Source organism: Crassostrea angulata, chromosome 4 (assembly GCF_025612915.1).
Source record: "Crassostrea angulata isolate pt1a10 chromosome 4, ASM2561291v2, whole genome shotgun sequence".
Classification (NCBI taxonomy): Eukaryota; Metazoa; Mollusca; class Bivalvia; order Ostreida; family Ostreidae; genus Magallana; species Magallana angulata.
In genome coordinates this window covers 36704671-36725226 of record NC_069114.1, presented here as the reverse complement: position 1 = coordinate 36725226, position 20556 = coordinate 36704671, and the positions used below count along the sequence as shown (strand labels likewise).

At 33.1% G+C, this 20556-nt stretch overlaps 1 protein-coding gene and 1 long non-coding RNA gene across 3 annotated transcripts; both read right to left on the bottom strand.

Moving 5' to 3' along the window:
* Positions 1-72: 72 nt before the first annotated feature.
* Positions 73-19839, bottom strand: LOC128181765 (uncharacterized). Its single transcript, XM_052850283.1, has 18 exons — positions 19418-19839; positions 16330-16418; positions 15084-15190; positions 14607-14824; positions 14202-14409; positions 13908-14033; positions 7649-7784; positions 7056-7198; positions 5942-6058; positions 5632-5713; positions 5183-5301; positions 4820-4921; positions 4380-4496; positions 4147-4238; positions 3370-3529; positions 2917-3058; positions 2222-2331; positions 73-1790 (listed from the first exon to the last, which is right to left on the bottom strand). The coding sequence occupies exons 1-18, from the start codon at positions 19609-19611 to the stop codon at positions 1536-1538; spliced, it is 2517 nt and encodes an 838-aa protein (XP_052706243.1). The 5' UTR covers positions 19612-19839; the 3' UTR covers positions 73-1535.
* Positions 9018-13268, bottom strand: LOC128181766 (uncharacterized). 2 transcript variants are annotated; one of them, XR_008243362.1, is made up of 4 exons: positions 12728-13268; positions 12188-12257; positions 11532-11606; positions 9018-11056 (listed from the first exon to the last, which is right to left on the bottom strand). It is a non-coding gene; the product is annotated as an uncharacterized LOC128181766 (long non-coding RNA). The 2 variants fall into 2 exon arrangements; XR_008243363.1 differs by lacking the exon at positions 12188-12257 and having other exon boundaries at positions 12728-13266.
* Positions 19840-20556: the final 717 nt, after the last annotated feature.

Genomic DNA, 20556 nt, shown 5'->3' with positions numbered 1-20556 from the left:
GTGTGGGGCTTGTCTCAGATTCCTGACAATGCAGAAACATGTATGGTAGGACATTAGGTTTTTGTTTCCCTTTTACGATCTATTTTGCCTTCTTTGGATAATTATACAGGGATTATATTGAATACTGTGTAATCAGTAAAATTTGTGGTGGCTTAATTTTTGTGGCTTTTGTGGGTAGCCTCCACAAATTTACATCCACAACAAAAACAAATTTTTATTATGTTTGTTTTCTTACTATAACTGAAAACCGGCACATCTACAAAATTACATCCCTTCAAATAAGCAAAAATCCCATAAACCACGAAAAATGGCCCTCGCAAATATAAATGATTTCTCTACAGTACTCAAGTGGTTGTTCATGCTTGTTGGGTCTCATATTAAAACAATGTAATGCATTTATATGCACAATAGCAGAAAGGCACAATCATTTATGTATGTACACACTGCATGAATCTTTATCAAAAGTACACATCGTGTTAATCCAAAGAGGATATGCCAAAGGAAATGTCCATAATTTTAATGTCATTACTGTATACAGGAAAATATTTGCCTCCGTTGGTTTTTTTGCCCCTTTTGCATTCATTGTCTGTGGGCGAGTTTAAGACTGGGCGAATTCGAACGATTCAAATTATTGTTAAATACAACTTTGTCTAGGCAAATTCAAGACAGGGCAAAACTCTTTGCAAGTGAACAAAGGCGAAAAATAACCTTGTATACATGACCAGAATTATGGCAAATATTTAAAGTTTGGATTTTAAAAGATTCTAATTTAGGCCAAAAAAAATTAATTATTAGTTTCTCGGGCCAAAATTTTGATGAGGCAGGCAGGTTTCTGAGCGTTTTTTTTACACGGATTCCATAATAGAGAAAACCGACAATGATAAGATATGAAAAATCCGGAAAAATAACGATAACAAAGTTTGATGCAGCGATGATTTTAATGATGCGGCAGTGCCTGAGAAACAAATCATTAATTGTTTTTGGCCTTAGTCTACAAATTGTAACGTGGAAATCAAACTACAAAGATTATAAAAATTTTGGAGCTTTACACATTGTACACCCTGTAAGCTAACATTTCGGGGTGAAAAATTACTTGATTTTAATGTTTACGACAAATTTAAGTCCAAATCATTTGTTATTAACAATAAACAGACTCCTTCGTGTGTCAGAATTTATTGTTGAATAAAGGATAATACAATGTACATACTTGCATAAAGACAAAAAAGATGACGTAATGCATATACATGTACAATATAAAAAAACCCACTAAGTAATACATGTATGTTCTTGTAAAATTTCAATGTTCATGGAATGTATTAAAGTTGTAATTTGCCGACTTTTATGGATAAAATTGTATGTAAAAATAACCTTCAGAGTAAATGTACTGTACATATACTAAAGATGGCTTTTTGTTACCATATAATGTAAACAAACACTAAAAGTGTAATAAATGCATAGGTAATTGCTGCATCAAAATTACATGTAATATTAGCACCATAACATGATATATGCATCTCAAAAACACATTACATGCATTACAGTATAATGGTGTTTACAGTTTTCAGTGTTGTCTTTTTGGAGCTGGTACCCCCACATTTTGAGGATGATTCACGTGGAACTTTCTTGGGGGGTGACATTTCGACTTCCTGACTAGCCTCCTCTCCATGCTCCAACTCAAGATTGACCTGTACCCGGATCAGAACATCACGGAGCACTGATGCCCTCGCTTCTACCGTTTTTTCTGTGTCGTTCAAGGCCTGGCAATCTTCTGTAGAAATCCCCTGCGAAAGCTGGCAAAAATAGAGATATTGTAAATGTACATGAATATTGAATGAAGAGCTTACGTTATGGAATTACTATAAACCACCTTTTATTTGCAACACCTTATTTTGCAATTTAACACGGATTAACTGTATGTAACAACTATTTTTTTGCAATCAAGATGTATTCACCCATGATCTGTTTTACACTCATACAGCAAAGACTGGTTCATGGCAAGAAATATTCGTAACGACCAGTCCAACACAAACTTTGTAAATATTTCTTTCATGCAAATAAAAGTTGGTTTACAGTATTTTGACATACAGTGCGTTTGTATATACTTTCATTGTTGATGTTTTTATGCCACTTTTAAAATACTGAAATTATTAAGTCCACATGTAATTACATTTTTAAATAAACTGAATTTTCTAAATTATGTAAGTGCAAATAAAAACAGTACCTGCCAAGTGAAAGATGAATCCACATTTTTATTAATAACAAATGGAATTACGTAGTGGTCATTCCATGAGAATTTCTGTGCAAGTTTAACAGATTTCAAGTCTGCATCTCCTGTAAAAGCCAACATTCATGTATTGGTATGTACATAACATGACTATCCACTCACTCCACTAGTGACAAAGCACAAACATGTATTTTTAATAACAATTTGCAAACAGTCCAAGTTACTTCCCTATGCAATCCTACAAATGTTTTTTGTTGATTGCATTGATAAATAACTAGCACTTATATGCAGAGCAGCGATTCATCATGCTTTTAAATGCTAATGGGATCTCTACTATCCACTACAATAGTTTTGGTGGAAAAATGATATCTGTGACTTTTATTGCAGCTTATGACATGTTAGGTATCATTTCTAGATATGTTGTAGCAAGGTACCCCAATATTTACATCCTTCTCAATCTTTTGCTGATTACTGTAAAAATGATAATTAAATATTTATGCAAGGTGGAAATTTACATTAGTTATGCAGTAAACTTAAAACTGCGTAAAATACCCCCACACGTATGGTAAGAAAAAACCCAACTTTAGTGTGGTATATCATACATACACATATTTAATACCAAGGCGTATTGCTTAACCATAGAAAATGTGTACTTAACCATCAGTGAGTTAATCACTTTTACAACAGCTTACCAATGACCAGAAGACAAATGTCGAGGGCCTTGGAGACAATCTGATCCCTCTCCTCCAGACTGTTCCCACAGAAATAGGTCTGTCCAAAGGATATCACCTGGAATGTTCCATCACTGTTCTGGGGGTAATCTTTGGTCCTGTCCTACAAAATGGTCACCAACGTACAAAATATGATTAGTTTTCCAAAATGTTTCAATGCTTATACATCTACTTTGATCACTGCATCATTTATTGAAGCATTAAATCAAAACCATCGTGTTTGGTACTTCTTGAAAAATCAAGAAACAGTGCAATTAAAATGACTTACAGTAAGCAAATCATATTCTTATAATTTTGACTATATGAAGAAGTACTGGGACAAGCAGATCCAAAGAGCTTGTGATTCTTTTTCATCCCTATACCTCTATCTTTCTATCTCTGCCTCTCTTTCTATCTCTACTTTTATCTCTCTACCTTTCTCTCTCTTTCAGGGAGGACATGCCACACCCTGTGGGATTTCAGTGACTTCTGAGTCTCCTGCAGAAAAGCGTGACTGACCAGATACTCTGTGTTGTATCCTCCCCCTGTTACCACGGTGACATCATCAAACTTACAGAGCACCTGTCCAAGAGCTCTGTTTAGAAGAAAATGTTTTATCATAAACATGTGCATATAGCAAGTTACATGTAAATATGTATTTTATGATAATTTTGTATTATTATTTAAAAAAAAAGTTTAATACAGCAATTTTGCTGAAATATATTGAACTTTTATTCCTTAACTATACAGGCAAGTGCATGTAAATGCAGATAATCATGCCTAAAGCATAAACTTGCACACTACAGTTCAATACATGTATCATGTATAACCTATTGCTTCAAACCATGAAGTTCTCAATTTAAAGTTAAGATGAGTGTCTACTGTCTTGTTAATAAATTGTTTTCATAAATTACAAATTTATCAGTACTGTGGTTTCATTAATATTCAACGGTATCAATTTTCATGGATAAAGTGAAAATCACAGTTTCAAGCATATGTAAATTCGTGGCCAATGACCCTATCAATACAAAATACTAGTTGAAATTGCAGTTCAATGAATATTTAATTTCAAGGATAAACTTCACAATGAAATCAACGAAAATTGGTATTCAACGAATATTGATGAAACCACAGTATTAATCTTTCATCATTGTTATCTAAAAATAAAGAATAAAATTATGTACAGCATGATGATATTATGTAGATACATACTTGATGGTATTTGTGTTAATGTTATCACACACAGTGGGTCCACATATATAGATACATAAACTGCTCCTCAGGAGTTTCTTCAGCTGCTTGACCTAAAACAATCAGTTTACATGTATGTTTAATGCACTGAAATACTTTTAACATGTTCTGGCGTTTCAATATTCATTTCGATGTTTAAAGGTCAATTATCAAGTAACATCAGATTATCATTAGATGCATGTATATGGTCTTACTGCATATGATATCCTTGCTTCATCCAATTCTGCATTCGGGCTCTGTCTTGCTTTGGGGTCCAACAACTTTTGTAGAAGTGTGGGCAAATGGTCCTGATAATCTCCCTTGTCAACACACTGAAAGATAGAAGGACATCATTCAACATCTAATGTCGGAACAAAGAAAGCTGTCTTAAAATATTGAATGACTTAGGCCCAAGAAATTAAAGTGTTTGCTCTTGCCAGTTGGTCCAAATGTTTTTTTTAAGCATCATTTTATCTGCAATAATCAAATACAGCTGTAATATTCTGCTGATTTGAATGACCCACCTTAATTTAAAGTACCGGTAAAATATGAATAATGGGTTTTTCCCCATACCACAATGTAGTTTATCCTGAGAACCAATTCATTTAATTTTCTGGGCCTAAGTACGATAGATGTAATTAACAATGACACCCACAGTGTAAGTGTTGGAGTGCAGCATCAGCTCCAGCCAGCTGGGAATCTGTACGTTCTCCATCAGGAGAGGGACTACCTTCTTCCTCTGCTCACAGTAATATAACTGTAATAATACAAATAGATTTACAGTTATCTTAAGGTCACCATGCGATAAAACAAAAATGTAACTCTATTGCTTTCACACATCAATAAACATTGTATGTAAAGTACTATTTAGAATATGATTTTTTTTTACATTTTTGACACAATTCCAGAGAAAATCTTGATATGCTAAATACTAAAATAGTTCTGAAACATTCTAAAACTATAATAGTTACTGGCTGTTTTGATATTTTTTACAATGTTTCAGAGTGTTCTGTACTACCTGTTGTTGGCAGGTCCTGGAGTGAATGAAGTCAGGCGATAACACAGCGATAATGACACCAGCATCATCCGCCTTCTCCTGAAAGGTCTCCCTCTCCTCCACACCCCACCCACCGCAGTCTACAACACAAAGTTAGTCAGTACTGTAATATAAGGGGAACTAAGGGTGTGTCTGATGTGTTACAGCATTGGACGTCTAGGCTACAAATTCACATGTTTATCCCGTTTAGAGGATAATGATCAAAGCACACACTGGGAGCAAGTACTGCTGGGGTATCTGGGGAACTTGTTTCATCATACAACTTAAAACTCAATTTTAATATCTGATACCAGTAATTTCAATTACATGCCTTATGAAGCAATATTTTTTTTGATATCTTGAAAATTTCCTTTCATAGTTTTAGGAAGCATTTTTTTAAAAGTCCTGATAATTTCAATCTACTGCCTTACCAAGCCCGTGCTCTGAGTTTCCAGTGTTTGTACACCATACTTCATAACCCATACCCCTGATGAATTCAGCAAACTCAACACCCTGAAATTCAGAAATTATTGACAGCATATACATGTACTAAATGTAAGTAAGGACCTTTAACCTACATGTATAGTTATAGGTTCACTTCATTTTCATTATTGATTATACTTGTGATGTCCAACACATCCATCATTTTCATTTACTTCAATTATCAAATTTGCGAGTCTATTTAAAGTTTTAAAGTATTTTTATGTTAAACTATTGGACTGTAGGACACAACTGACTCACCAGTTCCCTCTGGTTTATGTGAACACAGATGACCACCAATGGACATCCATCACGGTTACACTGGGAAGCCTGCTCGTTATTCTCCTCAACCAGAGTACAGCTTTTTACCACTGTTTTCTACAAAAATTAGATAGAAAATGCATCGATCTATACTTTAAACCTTAATGTTTTTTAAACAGTTTTGTTCCTCAGTGTTTTGACTAATCAAATAACAACCACCGTGACTGTAGATTCTCTGATGATCAGATCAATTTAATTTTGAACTGGATCATTACGTCTTTATCTTTAACTTAAAGCTGCTTGGTCCGATTTTATATCAAATTTTGTGAACACTTTTAAATGATGGCTATGTTAAGTATGTGTAAAATAAAATGTATTGCGGTAGTTTTTCCGATCAATTAAGCCATGTTTCAATGAAAAAAATGATGCACAAGATTTGTTTTTAAAACAAACGACACAAGAAGGTACCACGTTATTTTGCCTCATGATGGCATCGAGGCAGATATATTGTATAATGACTTTGGCATCACTATAAGTAAAGGTCATACTGTTTTGACAATCAAAAATAAACCTGTATACATTTTATTTTCTAATAATTCAGAAGTTTGTTTTGTTTACAATCGATGCATAACATGCAGGTTGAATAAAACTAATTGTTCGGGGGGCGAAACCAATCGGTTACCTTTTCTAAACGTTCCAATGATGCAGATTCGTTTGTTTTTTTGTTTGCCCAAAGAGAAATTATTTTGTTTACTTTGAATATTTCTAACTTTGAAAGGAGAACGATTCTGCTGGTGTAATTAGGCAAAAGTCTACAACTTTCCAAGATATTTGGTTTGTAGGGAAAATTATTCGATACTGTAATAGCAAAAAAATCGGACCATGCAGCTTTAATCATCATTTTCTGATGATATTGACTGTGATGTTTGAAGTCTAGCTGTATGTTATACCGTTTGAAAGTTAGGAGAATGGTTAAAGTTTGACACAAAAGACTTAATCGAACTGAAAGAAAAAGACAAACAAAACTTCAATTGCACTCATTTCAATTGCACTCAGTTCAAGTTCAGGTAAATGGTAAGGTGAATGTATTTTGAAAAGCTTCATAACAACATACTCTTTTCACTAATGACATCTTCTTGAGCTGAGCCTTTTCCCTGGCTTTGTTGAGAAGCTCTTTGATTTTACAGGCTACCAATCTGATGTGTCCTTGGTCCCAGACTTTGATATCTGTTGCTGTGGTTGAGCCTTCAGATAGTTCTGTTAGAAAACACAAATATATCAGAGTTTTACATTCATATAGAAAATGTAAATGTACATGCAAGCAACATATGGCAATATTCTTCCCAAAGATATGATATTTAGGGACTGCCAATATAATTAAAAAAGGATTGCAACAGTTAACAAGTTTAAAGTTTACTGTAGATTCCTAATTAAACACAAAGAATTAATATTCGCATTAAATCATGAAAGGCATCCGTCGAAGATTTCTGAAAATCTCACTTTCATTTTTCTGGCAGTTGTGAACTTACATAGGATTATAATAAAAATTTGGTGCTCACAATTGTATATTTTCGTGATTTGACACAAAACGGCAGAATCTACAGATTTGGGAGGAGTTTGTTGGTAGACCACTTTATACAAAATTTGAAGCTGGTTATTTGGGTGAATATTCTATGCGTAATTCTCTATTTGAAAAGATACATGTACCAGCATTGATTTGAGTCTGGGTTTTCCAATCAATGTACTGGGTAGTAGCAAACTGTATTGCCAAGCATTTAGGTGGCCAGTTCTCCAGAAAGTTGACTGGGATAATGAACTTTCCAAGGACATCTGCCAGCTTTACCTGTTGCAAAAAAATTTACAATGAGATTATAGCTGAATATGTTAAGGTCAATCGAAGTTTCATGCTTAATTCTCCTTAAGAGGCAGTCTACCATAGAACCATGCAAATGGCTATCAATGGAAGTATATCGAAATTTCATGAGACTTGGCACAGATATTCATGATAACCTAACTTGATTATAATGAGAATGATTTTTATTACATTACATCAGTAACTATGGAAACGGATGGCACTAGGGTTTTCCCCTTGTTCTATTTATAGAACTTTTGAAAAATTAGACAGCATACAATTCTTTTTAGTTTACTGGAAATATTACACACTGCAATTGAATGAAACCCGTTTCTTCACATTGTGAAAACCCATAGGTATTCTGAATAATAAGGAATTTAAATTTCTAAACACAATACACAAAGATATGTGGGCCTTAACTTCATGAAAATACTGAAATTTTACCAAAATTGACCTATTTGCACTAAAACTGGCATAACTGCCCAAGAAACGCATCAATTAATATAATATTTTGTCAGCTTATATGGTCTTTATTTGTCTTTAATCTGGTTGAGGGAATTTGGTTGCAAATGAAATTCAGTGGAAATTTTGGGGGGTGGGTGGATTTGGGAGGGGGTTGGGGTGGACATGGTGCACGTTTATCTAGGGTAAGAAAAATGCTATTACATAATTATTTAGATTTTCCTTGCCAAATAAAACAAGTAGTAATGGAGAATTAAGTAGTCTAAAAAATTAAACACACAGAATTACTATGAATTGCCATCAGGTGGGGGGGGGGGGGCTGCAATTGAAAGGAAACTTGGACCATTAAGTTTGTCACCTAACAGCGACGCGCAGTGGGTTAGAGGGTGTACTACGAATCTGTAAGTCATGAGTTTGACTCCCGCTCTGGGTTTTTACAATTTTTACCTCTCCAAATATTTTTAAAAGCTCTTTTTTGGTTAAATATTGTAAAATTTGAAAATTTTAAACCGGTGAAAGTATTTCAATCACAATGTACATTAATCCATATTAAAATCGAATTATGTCCCACAGCACCTCAATTTATTTAAGCATCCGCTTTGACATAAAACTGTTAAAATACAATAACAATGGATTTCATGTTACATGTATTCAAATTTAAATGAATGTACTTTATCATATACATTTGTATTTTTGAGCAGAGTTTACAACATAAGTATATTGTTAAGATGATATCTGAGAAGAACACAGCAAATAACAATCTTTAACTTAAAATAACCTGTTTAATATTCATGGATTATTTGTTACAGTTATAAACTTCAAAATGTACATATAACCACCTGATATGAAAAAAAAATCCTGTAAAGCCTACATGTAACACTCATTAATAAGAAATACCTGTAATGAGCCTTTGCTTCAAATGGAGCAAAAAGCAAAGACCAAATTATTGCAGTTATTTTCATGAAATATGAAAAGCCATTGTTTACAAAGCTATGAAATAAAATATGCAATACAACCAAATTTCAACCTACAATGAATACATCGGAAAGAGAATTTTAATTTCAGAAAAAAAGATACAAAATCAGTGAATTGAAATATTCATTATTCAGTTACATACGAAAAAAAGACAGAGATGTGCCATTAATTTAAATTTAGAAAGTTATCATCATCAATTAATACATGTATCCCTATTAGCCAAATAACATCATCAATAATACATGTAGTGCTATTAGTCAAGTAAAATCATCAATTTATACATGAAGCAATAGTGGACAACTATTATCAATTAATACATGTATCACTTTTGGCCAAATAACAACATCAATTCATACATGTAGTGCTATTAGTCAAATAAAATCATTAATTTATACATGTAGCCGTATAAGACATCCATTTTCAATTCATACATTTAACACTGTTAGACAAATACATGTATTACCATCAATTTATACATGTAGCACTAATAACCAAACACCAACAATTCACACATGTAGCACTTATCTTTTAGTCAAATAAAATCATAAATTCATACATGTAGTGCTATTGAACAACCTTTATCATCATTCATACATGTTGCACTAAAAGCTAAATAACATTATTGATTCATACATATAGCACTGATAACCAAACAACATCAATTCACACATGAATCACTATTTGCCAAATAACATCATCAATTTAAACATGTAGCAATTTAAGACAACAATGATCATTAATTCATGTATGTACATGTTTCACTATTGGCCAAATAACATCATTAATTCATGTAGCGCTGTTAGCCAAATACATGTAACCTCATCAATTCATACATGTGGCGCCACTAGTCTAAGAACATCATCAATTCAAACGTATAGCACAATTAGCTAGCCAGGTAACACCATCAATTCACACTAGTGCTATAAGTCAACTTTTATCATCAAATCATTCATAAAGTTTACATCCTCAATTGATACACGTAGCGCTATTGGCCAAATAACAATCAATTCATACCTGTAGCGCTATTAGTACAAAAACATTATCAATTCATATATGTGTAGTGCTAATAGAGGACTAACATCATCATTCGTACATGAAATGCTATTATAGAACAGACAACATCAATTCATATATTAATTATGTAATGTTTTTAGCAAACTTACATCATCAATTCCTTCTTGTAGCACTATTAGACAAATAAAATTATAAATTCATACATGTAGCACTATTAAATAACTAACATCATTAATTCATACATGTAGAGCTACTAGCCAACATTCATACATGTAGCACTTTTGGCCAAATAACATCATCAATTCATACAAGTGATGTTAGACAACTCTTATCATCAAATCATTAATGAAGTGCTATTATCTAGCTTACATCCTCAATTGATACATGTTTGTCTATTAATGGCCTAAAATAATCAATTTATACCTGTAGCGCTATTAGAAGACTTACGTCATCAACTCATACACATGTAGTGCTATTAGAGGACTAACATTATATAAATAGTGCCTGTTTGGGAGGGTAACAGTTGAAATTGACACCCAAAGGACACCATTGTCAACCGACGCGAAGCGGAGGTTGACAATGGTTTTCGAGTAGTATTTAACATGAAAATATAATAATATGAATTCATGCATGTATCACAATTCTCTTTGAATACTGAAGTTGATCAAGATTCATAGATGGCTGTGATTTTACAGGGGAGTACTTTCCATATGACAATAATTTCACAGCTTCATTTAAGATTTCATGCTCTGTTCTTTCATCTTTGGACTGATCAGACCCCACAGTTTTCTGAGATGACAGAAGATCAAAATCTGAAAATAAATATATACCGGTATATTCATTAAAATATATGTATTCAAAGTATTAGACTAAACTCAGCTGTTGGATACACACATATATGTACCACTATAATACACATGTAAAGCATTGACAGCTTTAATAACAACTATATGACATTTCAGAAAAAATTATGCATTGTAAAATTTACATATGATAATCATTTCAAGTGGCAGCCAATCTTTGAATGACCTCGATCCCTAAGATGATCACAGTGACTTTTATCTACATTTAGCATTGTCCTTGTGCCTGAATCACATTTAAACTCATTGAACTGTAAAACTGAAATTCAACCATACAGTTCAAGAAACATATATACCACCCATGCGGCAATAATGAAAAGGGTCAAAAAATTCATATTTGGAATATCTATGATAATCTATGATAATAATACCAAGTATGCGTCATTAATCATCTTGTACATCATGTAATGTTTTTTCACTGTTATACCTCTTGGGTTAGAAAAAGATATATCAGCGTCCATTGCTTCAGAATCTGTAGTTCTCTCTAATAAACAGCATAGTTCTACAAAAGAGTACATTTAATGTATATCTAATATACCGGTAATGTATATGTAGTCTATATATTAACAAAAATAAAGCCAAATCTTATTTCTGATTTTCATACACAATATCTAATGTACATATACAAGTATCAATTGGATATCCAAAATGTTGATAAGTTGAACTCTCAATAGACATATTGTAAAATAACTAAATATAAAGTGTAGATGATTAAAGATTTTTAACCATTAAAAGACACTGTTATTATCAGTTAATCTAATGTTGTCCAGCTAAATAAGTTTTTAGCATGAATACAAACTATAATGCTATCTTAATGGGACAAATACATTAACCATTTGAAATTCCCTTTGATTTTTAAGACATTTTTATGTATAAACCTGTTTTTCTCTAAAATACTTAAATGAAAGATCCAGGCCTGGCATGCCCCCCCCCCAAATATCTTTGGACAACATTTGTTCTTACATGTAGTACTCCTCAACTCCTTTGTATTTATATTTTCTGTTTCATATGTAATGTACAACAAAGTTTTATGAGTTGAATACATCATAATAATTCAGTCAATCAATTGTGTAAAAAACACACCTTTCAAATCCTCCTTTAGATCTGTATTAATCTTGACACAGTTTTCTCTCAATGCGTTTTCTGCGAACACCTATTAATGGTAAAATTCCAAACATCTGATCATTCTGATGTGTCCATTATGCATTAATTTCCCCGTAAACGTTGGTTCATTTAACAGAGTTTTTTGTTCATAATCAAAACAATTATTTATCAGTGACAACAGGTAAGGAAATTGAGATCAAGCATGGGTTTATAAAAGCACTAATTCATTCCTTGAATAATAAAAATAGGTTTTCAAATTTGTATGAGTATTTCAACAAGTAAATTTTAAGTTTAGAACACTATACCACTATAAAAACTGAACTGTATATCTTTTCCATAGATATCTAATCAAATTGGGAGGGGGGCAGTTTTAATCTGATATTGATGTGCATTTATTTTATGCATACATACATGTAGTTTGTCCTAGCAATATTTACTGGTACACATAAGAGTACTGTTATATAAATATTTTTGGTTTGTTAAGAATTATGTCATTGGGTAATGGCAATTTTTTCTTACCAGAACCAGTTGGAAAATGTGTGCTCAGCTTCATCCATATCTCTCGGCTTTGAATGAATGTAATTCCACTCGCAATTATGCCAGATTGAGATTGTTTATGTAGTGAATGACAGCATGTTCTCCTTTTCCTTTTCCACTGAATTCCATATTCCTGCCTGTGTTTAGCACATGTACGCCCGCTGAAAATTGACAGCCTCAACCCATGCACACCAGCACGATGATTCTGGTATTTGTACAAAATCTGACTCAGAGGTACATTTAAAAAATCTCAAGTGTGCTGAAGTGTTTTTCTTACAATCCTAAAGTATATTATCTGCTTTCTCTTTACAATTTTCACCAAAACTACATTTCAAACCATCCATTTTGTTGACATCTGGCTTTCTCCAATCATTCTTCTTTATCTTCTTTACACGAGAGTTCCACAAAGGGAGATAATTTAATTTGTAAAAATCCCGAATTTAAACACCGGAATATAAGCTTAATATTTATTTGCAACCAAATTCCCATTCAAATATATTTTTGTATGGATAATTCTATTGTTTGAACCAAGAAACTCTAAATTTAAAACGTTTCTTGAGGTTTTATATCCTACTAAGAGAAGTAGTGTGTTTTGGACATTACCTATCTTATTATAATATTTGATCATCTATCTTAAAATCAACGAATGAATTAAAAAATATGTGTGCACCAAATCAAAGGTATTTGTATCAGATGTTATGTGAATCTGACTCCATGTATGATTAAACTCTATTTAATACTTAAATGACTATATGAAATTAGCCTTATTCATGCATGAAATTTATTATGAATAATGAGCTAAAAATAGAAATGGTCTTATCTGGGGGATTTCAGTGGTGCAGATAAATTTAACCATGAAAATTTGATAAAATAGACAATATACTTTAGATATATCCAGATAAACTATGAAAATTAATCTACACCCTTCATTATAAAATTTTGATTTTGCATGGTTCTATCGTAGACTGCCTCTTAAATGTATCAGAGTAAAACATTCAAATGTTCTCATTACAATCATTCATAGATTAATTGAATCATCAGGAATTTCTTCAACTTAGAATTCATTTTGGGATGACATTACAATAAACATTATAAACTAAGCTGACTGTATCTCAGGTTTATGACTGGTTTATACAACTTTACTGACAATAGTAACACTTGCCTCTCTGTTGGTCCACTGAGTCTCGCCATACTTTGGTGTGACCAGAGGAACAAAGAACTCACAGTTACTGACAGCATAGTTCAGAGAGTCCTGCCAGTCCAGTCCGGACCGAATCTCATGCACATCCTACAACAATGGAATTATACTGCAAATATGCATCATTACGGTGTACATACAATCTGTATGTACTGTATCTCATCATTTTGTGTGAACTCCTCACCAGGTAGTGTTCCAGTGAATGCACTTGAATTGGCCATGAGACAAAACCCAATCAATCTGATATTAATAACTCACTAAATACACAGTGAATCCAAGGGCAGATAACTCTTGTTTGAGCCTCAGTGCATGCTGTGCTGCCTCTGCCCTCACATAGCTGATGAGTATCTGCTTGACCGACCCTGTCACGTCCCCCACGCTGGAGTCTGCTGGGGATATCCTCTCCAAGTCTTTACTAGACCGGAACGATAGATGTCTCTTTCTGGATATTGTTGTTACTGTAGATCTATTTTTTCATACGGAACAGAAGAAATGTACTTGTATGAATACTTCAGTCTTGTGAGAAAATAAATACTTGAGCACATTAGGTACTAAATGTAGTGACATAACGATTTGACAGATCAATTTCAATTACAACATGTACTCCTTGCAAAGGTTTATTATACTGTATCATTAAACATTGTAAAGATGAGAGAAACTGACTGGTACTTATTGGCAGTGCTGGCGTTGAAGGGTAAGTTGTCAGTCTCTGGAGAGACTCTGGTCTGTGTCAACAGGACTCGCTCTGTACTGATGGTGACATGGCTTCCGTTACACACATCCAAAACAGAAAGACTGTTCTCTTGCTTAGCACTAACAGGCCAGCCATTCTGTTCAACAAAGTGGAATTCTTGCGTGGATGCTCTGCCTTCATCATAAATCTGGAAAAATATTAGTTTTATTATGTCTTACAAAATTTGATACGAGCAAGTTTCATGCATTGAAAAAAAAACCTGACTATATGAATGTACCTGTATGTAACAGAAACCAGTGTGACAAGGGCAGTAAGTCTTGTAATTAAATTACATTTAACTCTATTATAAATGTCACCCAACAATATGTGGCAATAATTTATTCCGAAAAATATCCAATGGAATAAGCCTTCATGAATTTCAATGATTATACAGTAAACATGATTACCTGGTCAGTAATCAGAGATCTCAGAACTCTGAGCTTGGACTGTAAACCGCAAAACACAAAACCTATTACCACACCACTAGCGGTCCGTACAGCAATCTTTGGTTCACCTGAAATTATTCAAACCCTAAATTTTCATACCAAGTCTCCCAAGACTACAAAACTGCATTTCTTTAAAATATTATTTCATACTTTAAATAATTGAATTTTTCACTGACTTGAACCGGCGATGATGCCAATGAAGTTGTAGACATACAATTAAGATACATCATACAGATCAATTAAAATATCTGTCTCCATATCAATTTTTGTTTATGAAAATTATATCATTTACATATGCATTTGGCAAATGAATAGAAAACCTATTTATATATGTTATATCAATGAACTGGTTGTATTAACTGACATAGTACATGTAATAGTAGCAATTTTTAATACAACATGCAAGACCATACAATTGTTCTGTTAAAGATATTGCTCTTAAAACACATATAGATACCCCATCCTTTATTAAACATGCCTTATCTTGCTTCAAACTTCTAGCTTTATTTGAAAATGTACACAAAAAATTTCCATCACCAGGGCTAACATGTGCAAGTTAGTTGAATTCCTGTATTACAACGACAAATAATTATTTCAAACATCACGCTTATTTCAATACATACCATTTGATTCGCTTTTAATCTCTTGAAAATGTACCATACATGATAAGTATATGAACTGGTGGGTTTTTGTAATAAAATACTGTACAACAGTTATCAAATTAACAAACATGTATTTTATCAACTTATACAGGTATTTTGTGATAAACACACACAGGTATAACCCTGGTATTGTGTGGTGGGATCTAGACTTCTACACTCTTCTTTAAACTTTTATAATGTGCAGCATCTAGCCAATATTGAATTTCAGACTGACAACATATTTAGTATTAAATTAACAATGTTTATATTATATTTTCCTTCAGGAGTAAGAACTTAAAGTATGTCATAACCAAAGAAAGAAAAGAACGTTAAATGCTGAGTATAATAATCTTGCATCTCTGATACTCTCCAACACTTTGCTGAAAAAGTGATTTTCTGACAACTCTATAAATTACTCAATGGCACTACTAGTTCTCTGAAAAATTATAGGCTAAATTAGCCAAGAGTTGGAAAGAAAAGGAGTGGATAAAAAATCCTTTACTGCCTAGTGCATGAAGATGGAATAAATAGGGCCAGGGTTTATTAGCTTTAACTGTTGTACTTACATTGATTCCATTGGACGTGTATAGTTTTTTCTTCTGATAAAATGTCCCCAACTTTCAAGATATTTTCCAATCCAGATCGGATTCCCCACCTATAATGAAGACTATACTATACAGATTCATTACTTAAATCTACATGCAACTCATTCAAAATTATTAACATAACCGTGTTTTTATGTATCGCATAGCTCCCTAACTCCGTCACTACCCCAACGCCGTCACTTTCAGGAAACTCCTCGCTGTTTAAAATCAAGTACGGTTATGACGTCATTTTTTGAATGTCAAAAAACTTCAATCAAATGTCAACAATTTACAACGGTTTAATTTAAGATTAAGAATGTGTTCAAACATAACAAAATTACACCTTGTTCATTTTATGCAACAATAATTGCATGAAATCAGCTAACACTTTTTCACGGGTGCACTAAAATATCGATATTTCTGACATGCGGGCCCATTCGATGATTTACGGTGTTCTGTCATTTTAAGAGAGGTCAAAAGGAAACATTTCACATGTAATACATTTTTTATTAAGGTTATTAATACATTTTTTTCAGTCCGCAATAGCATTCATGCACTACACTTGATGATAACGTCAAATCGCTCATACCGTAATTTTTGCCTTATACAGGGTTACAGATATATACGGTATGTCGGTGTTTAGAATATGCAACATTTATTAAAAATGTAATAATTAAATAATGTAATCATCAATATATTCATTATTGATATGATATTTTTGAAATATGTAAGGACAGAAATCAAACGGCTTCCATACATTCTGAAAAGGTCATTGTGATTGTTGTTACAAGGACCCATTTTTTAATTCTGGTTATCATTTCACTTTGATGAAATTAAATACAATTTAAATTGTATACACCGATTTTACTTATTTTAACTTGACCTATATACAAGTTGAGTTTAAACTAAATTGTTAATGTGTCTTCATTCCCTGGCGTATCATAGATCATGTGGGTGACGGAGTTAGGTTCATAAACTATGATAGCATGTGTGATAAACGTCGTATTCAGAGGGCTTATTGGAATACTAATAAAAATATTTTTGTAAATAATTTTATAAATTATAACGTTTCAGATTATATTTAGTGATTGCAAATGATAACAAGAGGCCCATGGGCCACATCGCTCACCTGAGGAACAATAGGTATGATAAAATCAGCTTAATGGAGTCATAATACAAACAATCTGGACAATGTACAATAATACATGTAGATCCTGTATAAATAAAATCCATTTTTCCCCCTGGATATTCTTATGTTTATAATCATTAGTCCCTTTTCTAACTGGATGATTTTATAGTCATATCACATGTTGAGTATTGCAGTCCTCAAAAAGATCCCTTACAATTGTTTATATATGGGATATTAAGCTACATCAAACTCTGAACCTTCTTGTGAGGCCAAAGAATTGTCCTGGAGCCAAAGTCTTAACAATTATAAAAAATCATCTGGCTGATTAGTTTCTGAGAAGAAGATTTTTAAAGATTTACTCTAAATAATCCTTAGTAAAACTTTAACACCCCCCCCCCCCCAATGTGGGCTCACCCTACCCCCAGGGATCATGTTTTCACCACTTTGAATCTACACTACCTGAGGATACTTCCACACAAGTTTCAGCTTTCCTGGCTGATTAGTTTCTGAGAAGAAGATTTTTAAATATTTACTCTACATATTCCTATGTAAAACTTCGACCCCCCATTGTGGGCTCACCCTACCCCCAGGGATCATGATTTTCACAACTTTGAATCTACACTACCTGAGGATGCTTCCACACAAGTTTCAGCTTTCCTGGCTGATTAGTTTCTGAGTAGAAGATTTTTAAAGATTTACTCTATATATTCCTATGTAAAACTTTGACCCCCCATTGTGGCCCCACCCTACCCCTTTGGGTCATGATTTTCACAACTTTGAATCTACACTACCTGAGGATGCTTCCACACAAGTTTCAGCTTTCTTTGCTGATTAGTTTCTTAGAAGAAGATTTTTAAAGATTTACTCTATATATTCCTATGTAAAACTTTGACCCCCCATTGTGGCCCCATCCTAACCCCGGAGGTCATGATTTTCACAACTTTGAATCTACACTACCTGAGGATGCTTCCACACAAGTTTCAGCTTTCCTGGCTTTCTGGTTCTTGAGAAGAAGATTTTTGAAAATTTCTCGAAATTTTTCATTAATTTCTAATTATCTCCCCTTGAAAACGAGTGTGGCCCTTAATTTTCACAACTTTGAATCCCCTTTGCCTAAGGATGATTTGTACCAAGTTTGGTTGAAATTGGCCCAGTAGTTCTTGAGAAGATGTTGAAAATGTGAAAAGTTTACGGACAGACAGACAGACGGACGACAGACAAAATGTGATCAGAATAACTCACTTGACCTTTCAGCTCAGGTGAGCTAAAAACTGTAAAAAATAAATTGCTGAGAACCGCGGAATGTTTTCTACTTATGGTGACAGAGTTTGGGTTCTCGGGGATATACAGTAATGCAACAGTCAAACAATAAACAGGTACACTGATCATTAACACATTGTCAAAAAAGTACACAGAGAAATGAACGTTTTTCTTTACAGGTAAGTTCACTTAGACAATAAAATGCTTTCTTTAGTGATTCATTCAGGATATGAAGGTAAAACCATAAAAAAAAAAACTGCATTACACAATTCACAATTGCAGTTACTGCTTGGCAAGTTGATAGTACATCAGGGAACATAATTTTTGGAAACATAACTGTTATATAACTATACAGTACTTATATGGTTTCATCAATATTTGTGGGCATCAATTTTTTAAGGATTTTTAAAGATGTGAGAATTCAATTCCTGAAAAATTATCTCATCAGTAAAATGTGTTTTCAGAATTTGAAAATTGATGATTGTCCAAGTACAGGTGAATCATCTTGACGACGAAATTCTTGAAAATTGGTATTCATATAAAATGATATTTATAATTAGAGGGGGGAAAGTGTTCTAACGTATAATTGTTCTGGATCAAAGACAGAAATAGCATTTATGTTATATATGTCTCTGTTTTGGATAATGCAGTTTTAATCTGTTTTCCTTCTTTGTAAATTACCCTTCTTTTGTACAAAATTGAAGATTTTCCACAAAACATATCAGCTGCTTCTTCATAACATCTCTAAACTTTTCCAAAGTAAATTCACGAATTTGTGAATTGAACAGCTTAATCGCTCCCAAACATCTACCATCATCCTTTGCTGAATTATCTCCTTTCAAGATGACCCCGAGTAATGAATACTCCCCATCCATCACTCTGAAGAAATCAACAGCTGATGTTCAATGTCGTTTTTGCTTCCTCATCACGAAGGTCTAAGGTCGTGTCAACTGGTATTTACAAGCATAGGATACGCTCTGGAAAAGATTTACATCAATTATATACGTTTTCATTAAAAATATCAAACACCCGGATACTTTGATATTCGCATATAAAATCGCATTTGACTGGAACACGTGAATGAAAACAGCAAAGGTAAAAATTAAATTTCCCACCTAAAACCGGAAGTCATGAAAGGTGCCTCGATTCCTCTAAAAGGCGTAAAGGATGTCCTATATAATGAAAAACACATGTCAAAATAAAAAATTGCACAATACATTTAGCTTATTAACAATTACTTAATTCGATGAATTTAACCATATTTTGTATGCTTTACTAGTTGTCAGTTCATTGATCTCAAGACCCCCCACCATTTTTATGGAGGGGTGGGTGGGGTGAGGGTCGGTAATCTTATCTTAATTTGTCACTGTTTTTAGAAATTTAAAATAGATTGCACCAATCTTTCCATAGAAAAGGGTAGGTACTTATCTATTCCAATGCATGAAAGACTTTGTAATTATTGAAACACTGGAGCAACAGAAGATGAATTCCTTTTTTTTTATTCAGTTGTTCTAAATATATTCATATGAGGGCAGTTTTCAAAATAAATAAATATACATACATGTATATTGCTTATTCCAATAAAATATATGTATTTAATTGTCATTTTTCCATGAGTACACAAATTCTCAAAGCTTGCATAAATATTTAAGGTGTAAATATTTCATTATATTTTATTTTGTGTATGTGTTAAACATCGTTTCCAAAGTGGAGGAAGACTTGATTCAAGTCTTGAAAGCAAAGAGAAAAATATTAGGTGGAACCAGTATATCAGTTACATGTAGGTGCCTAATATAAGAAATATTCAATACTGTTACCGA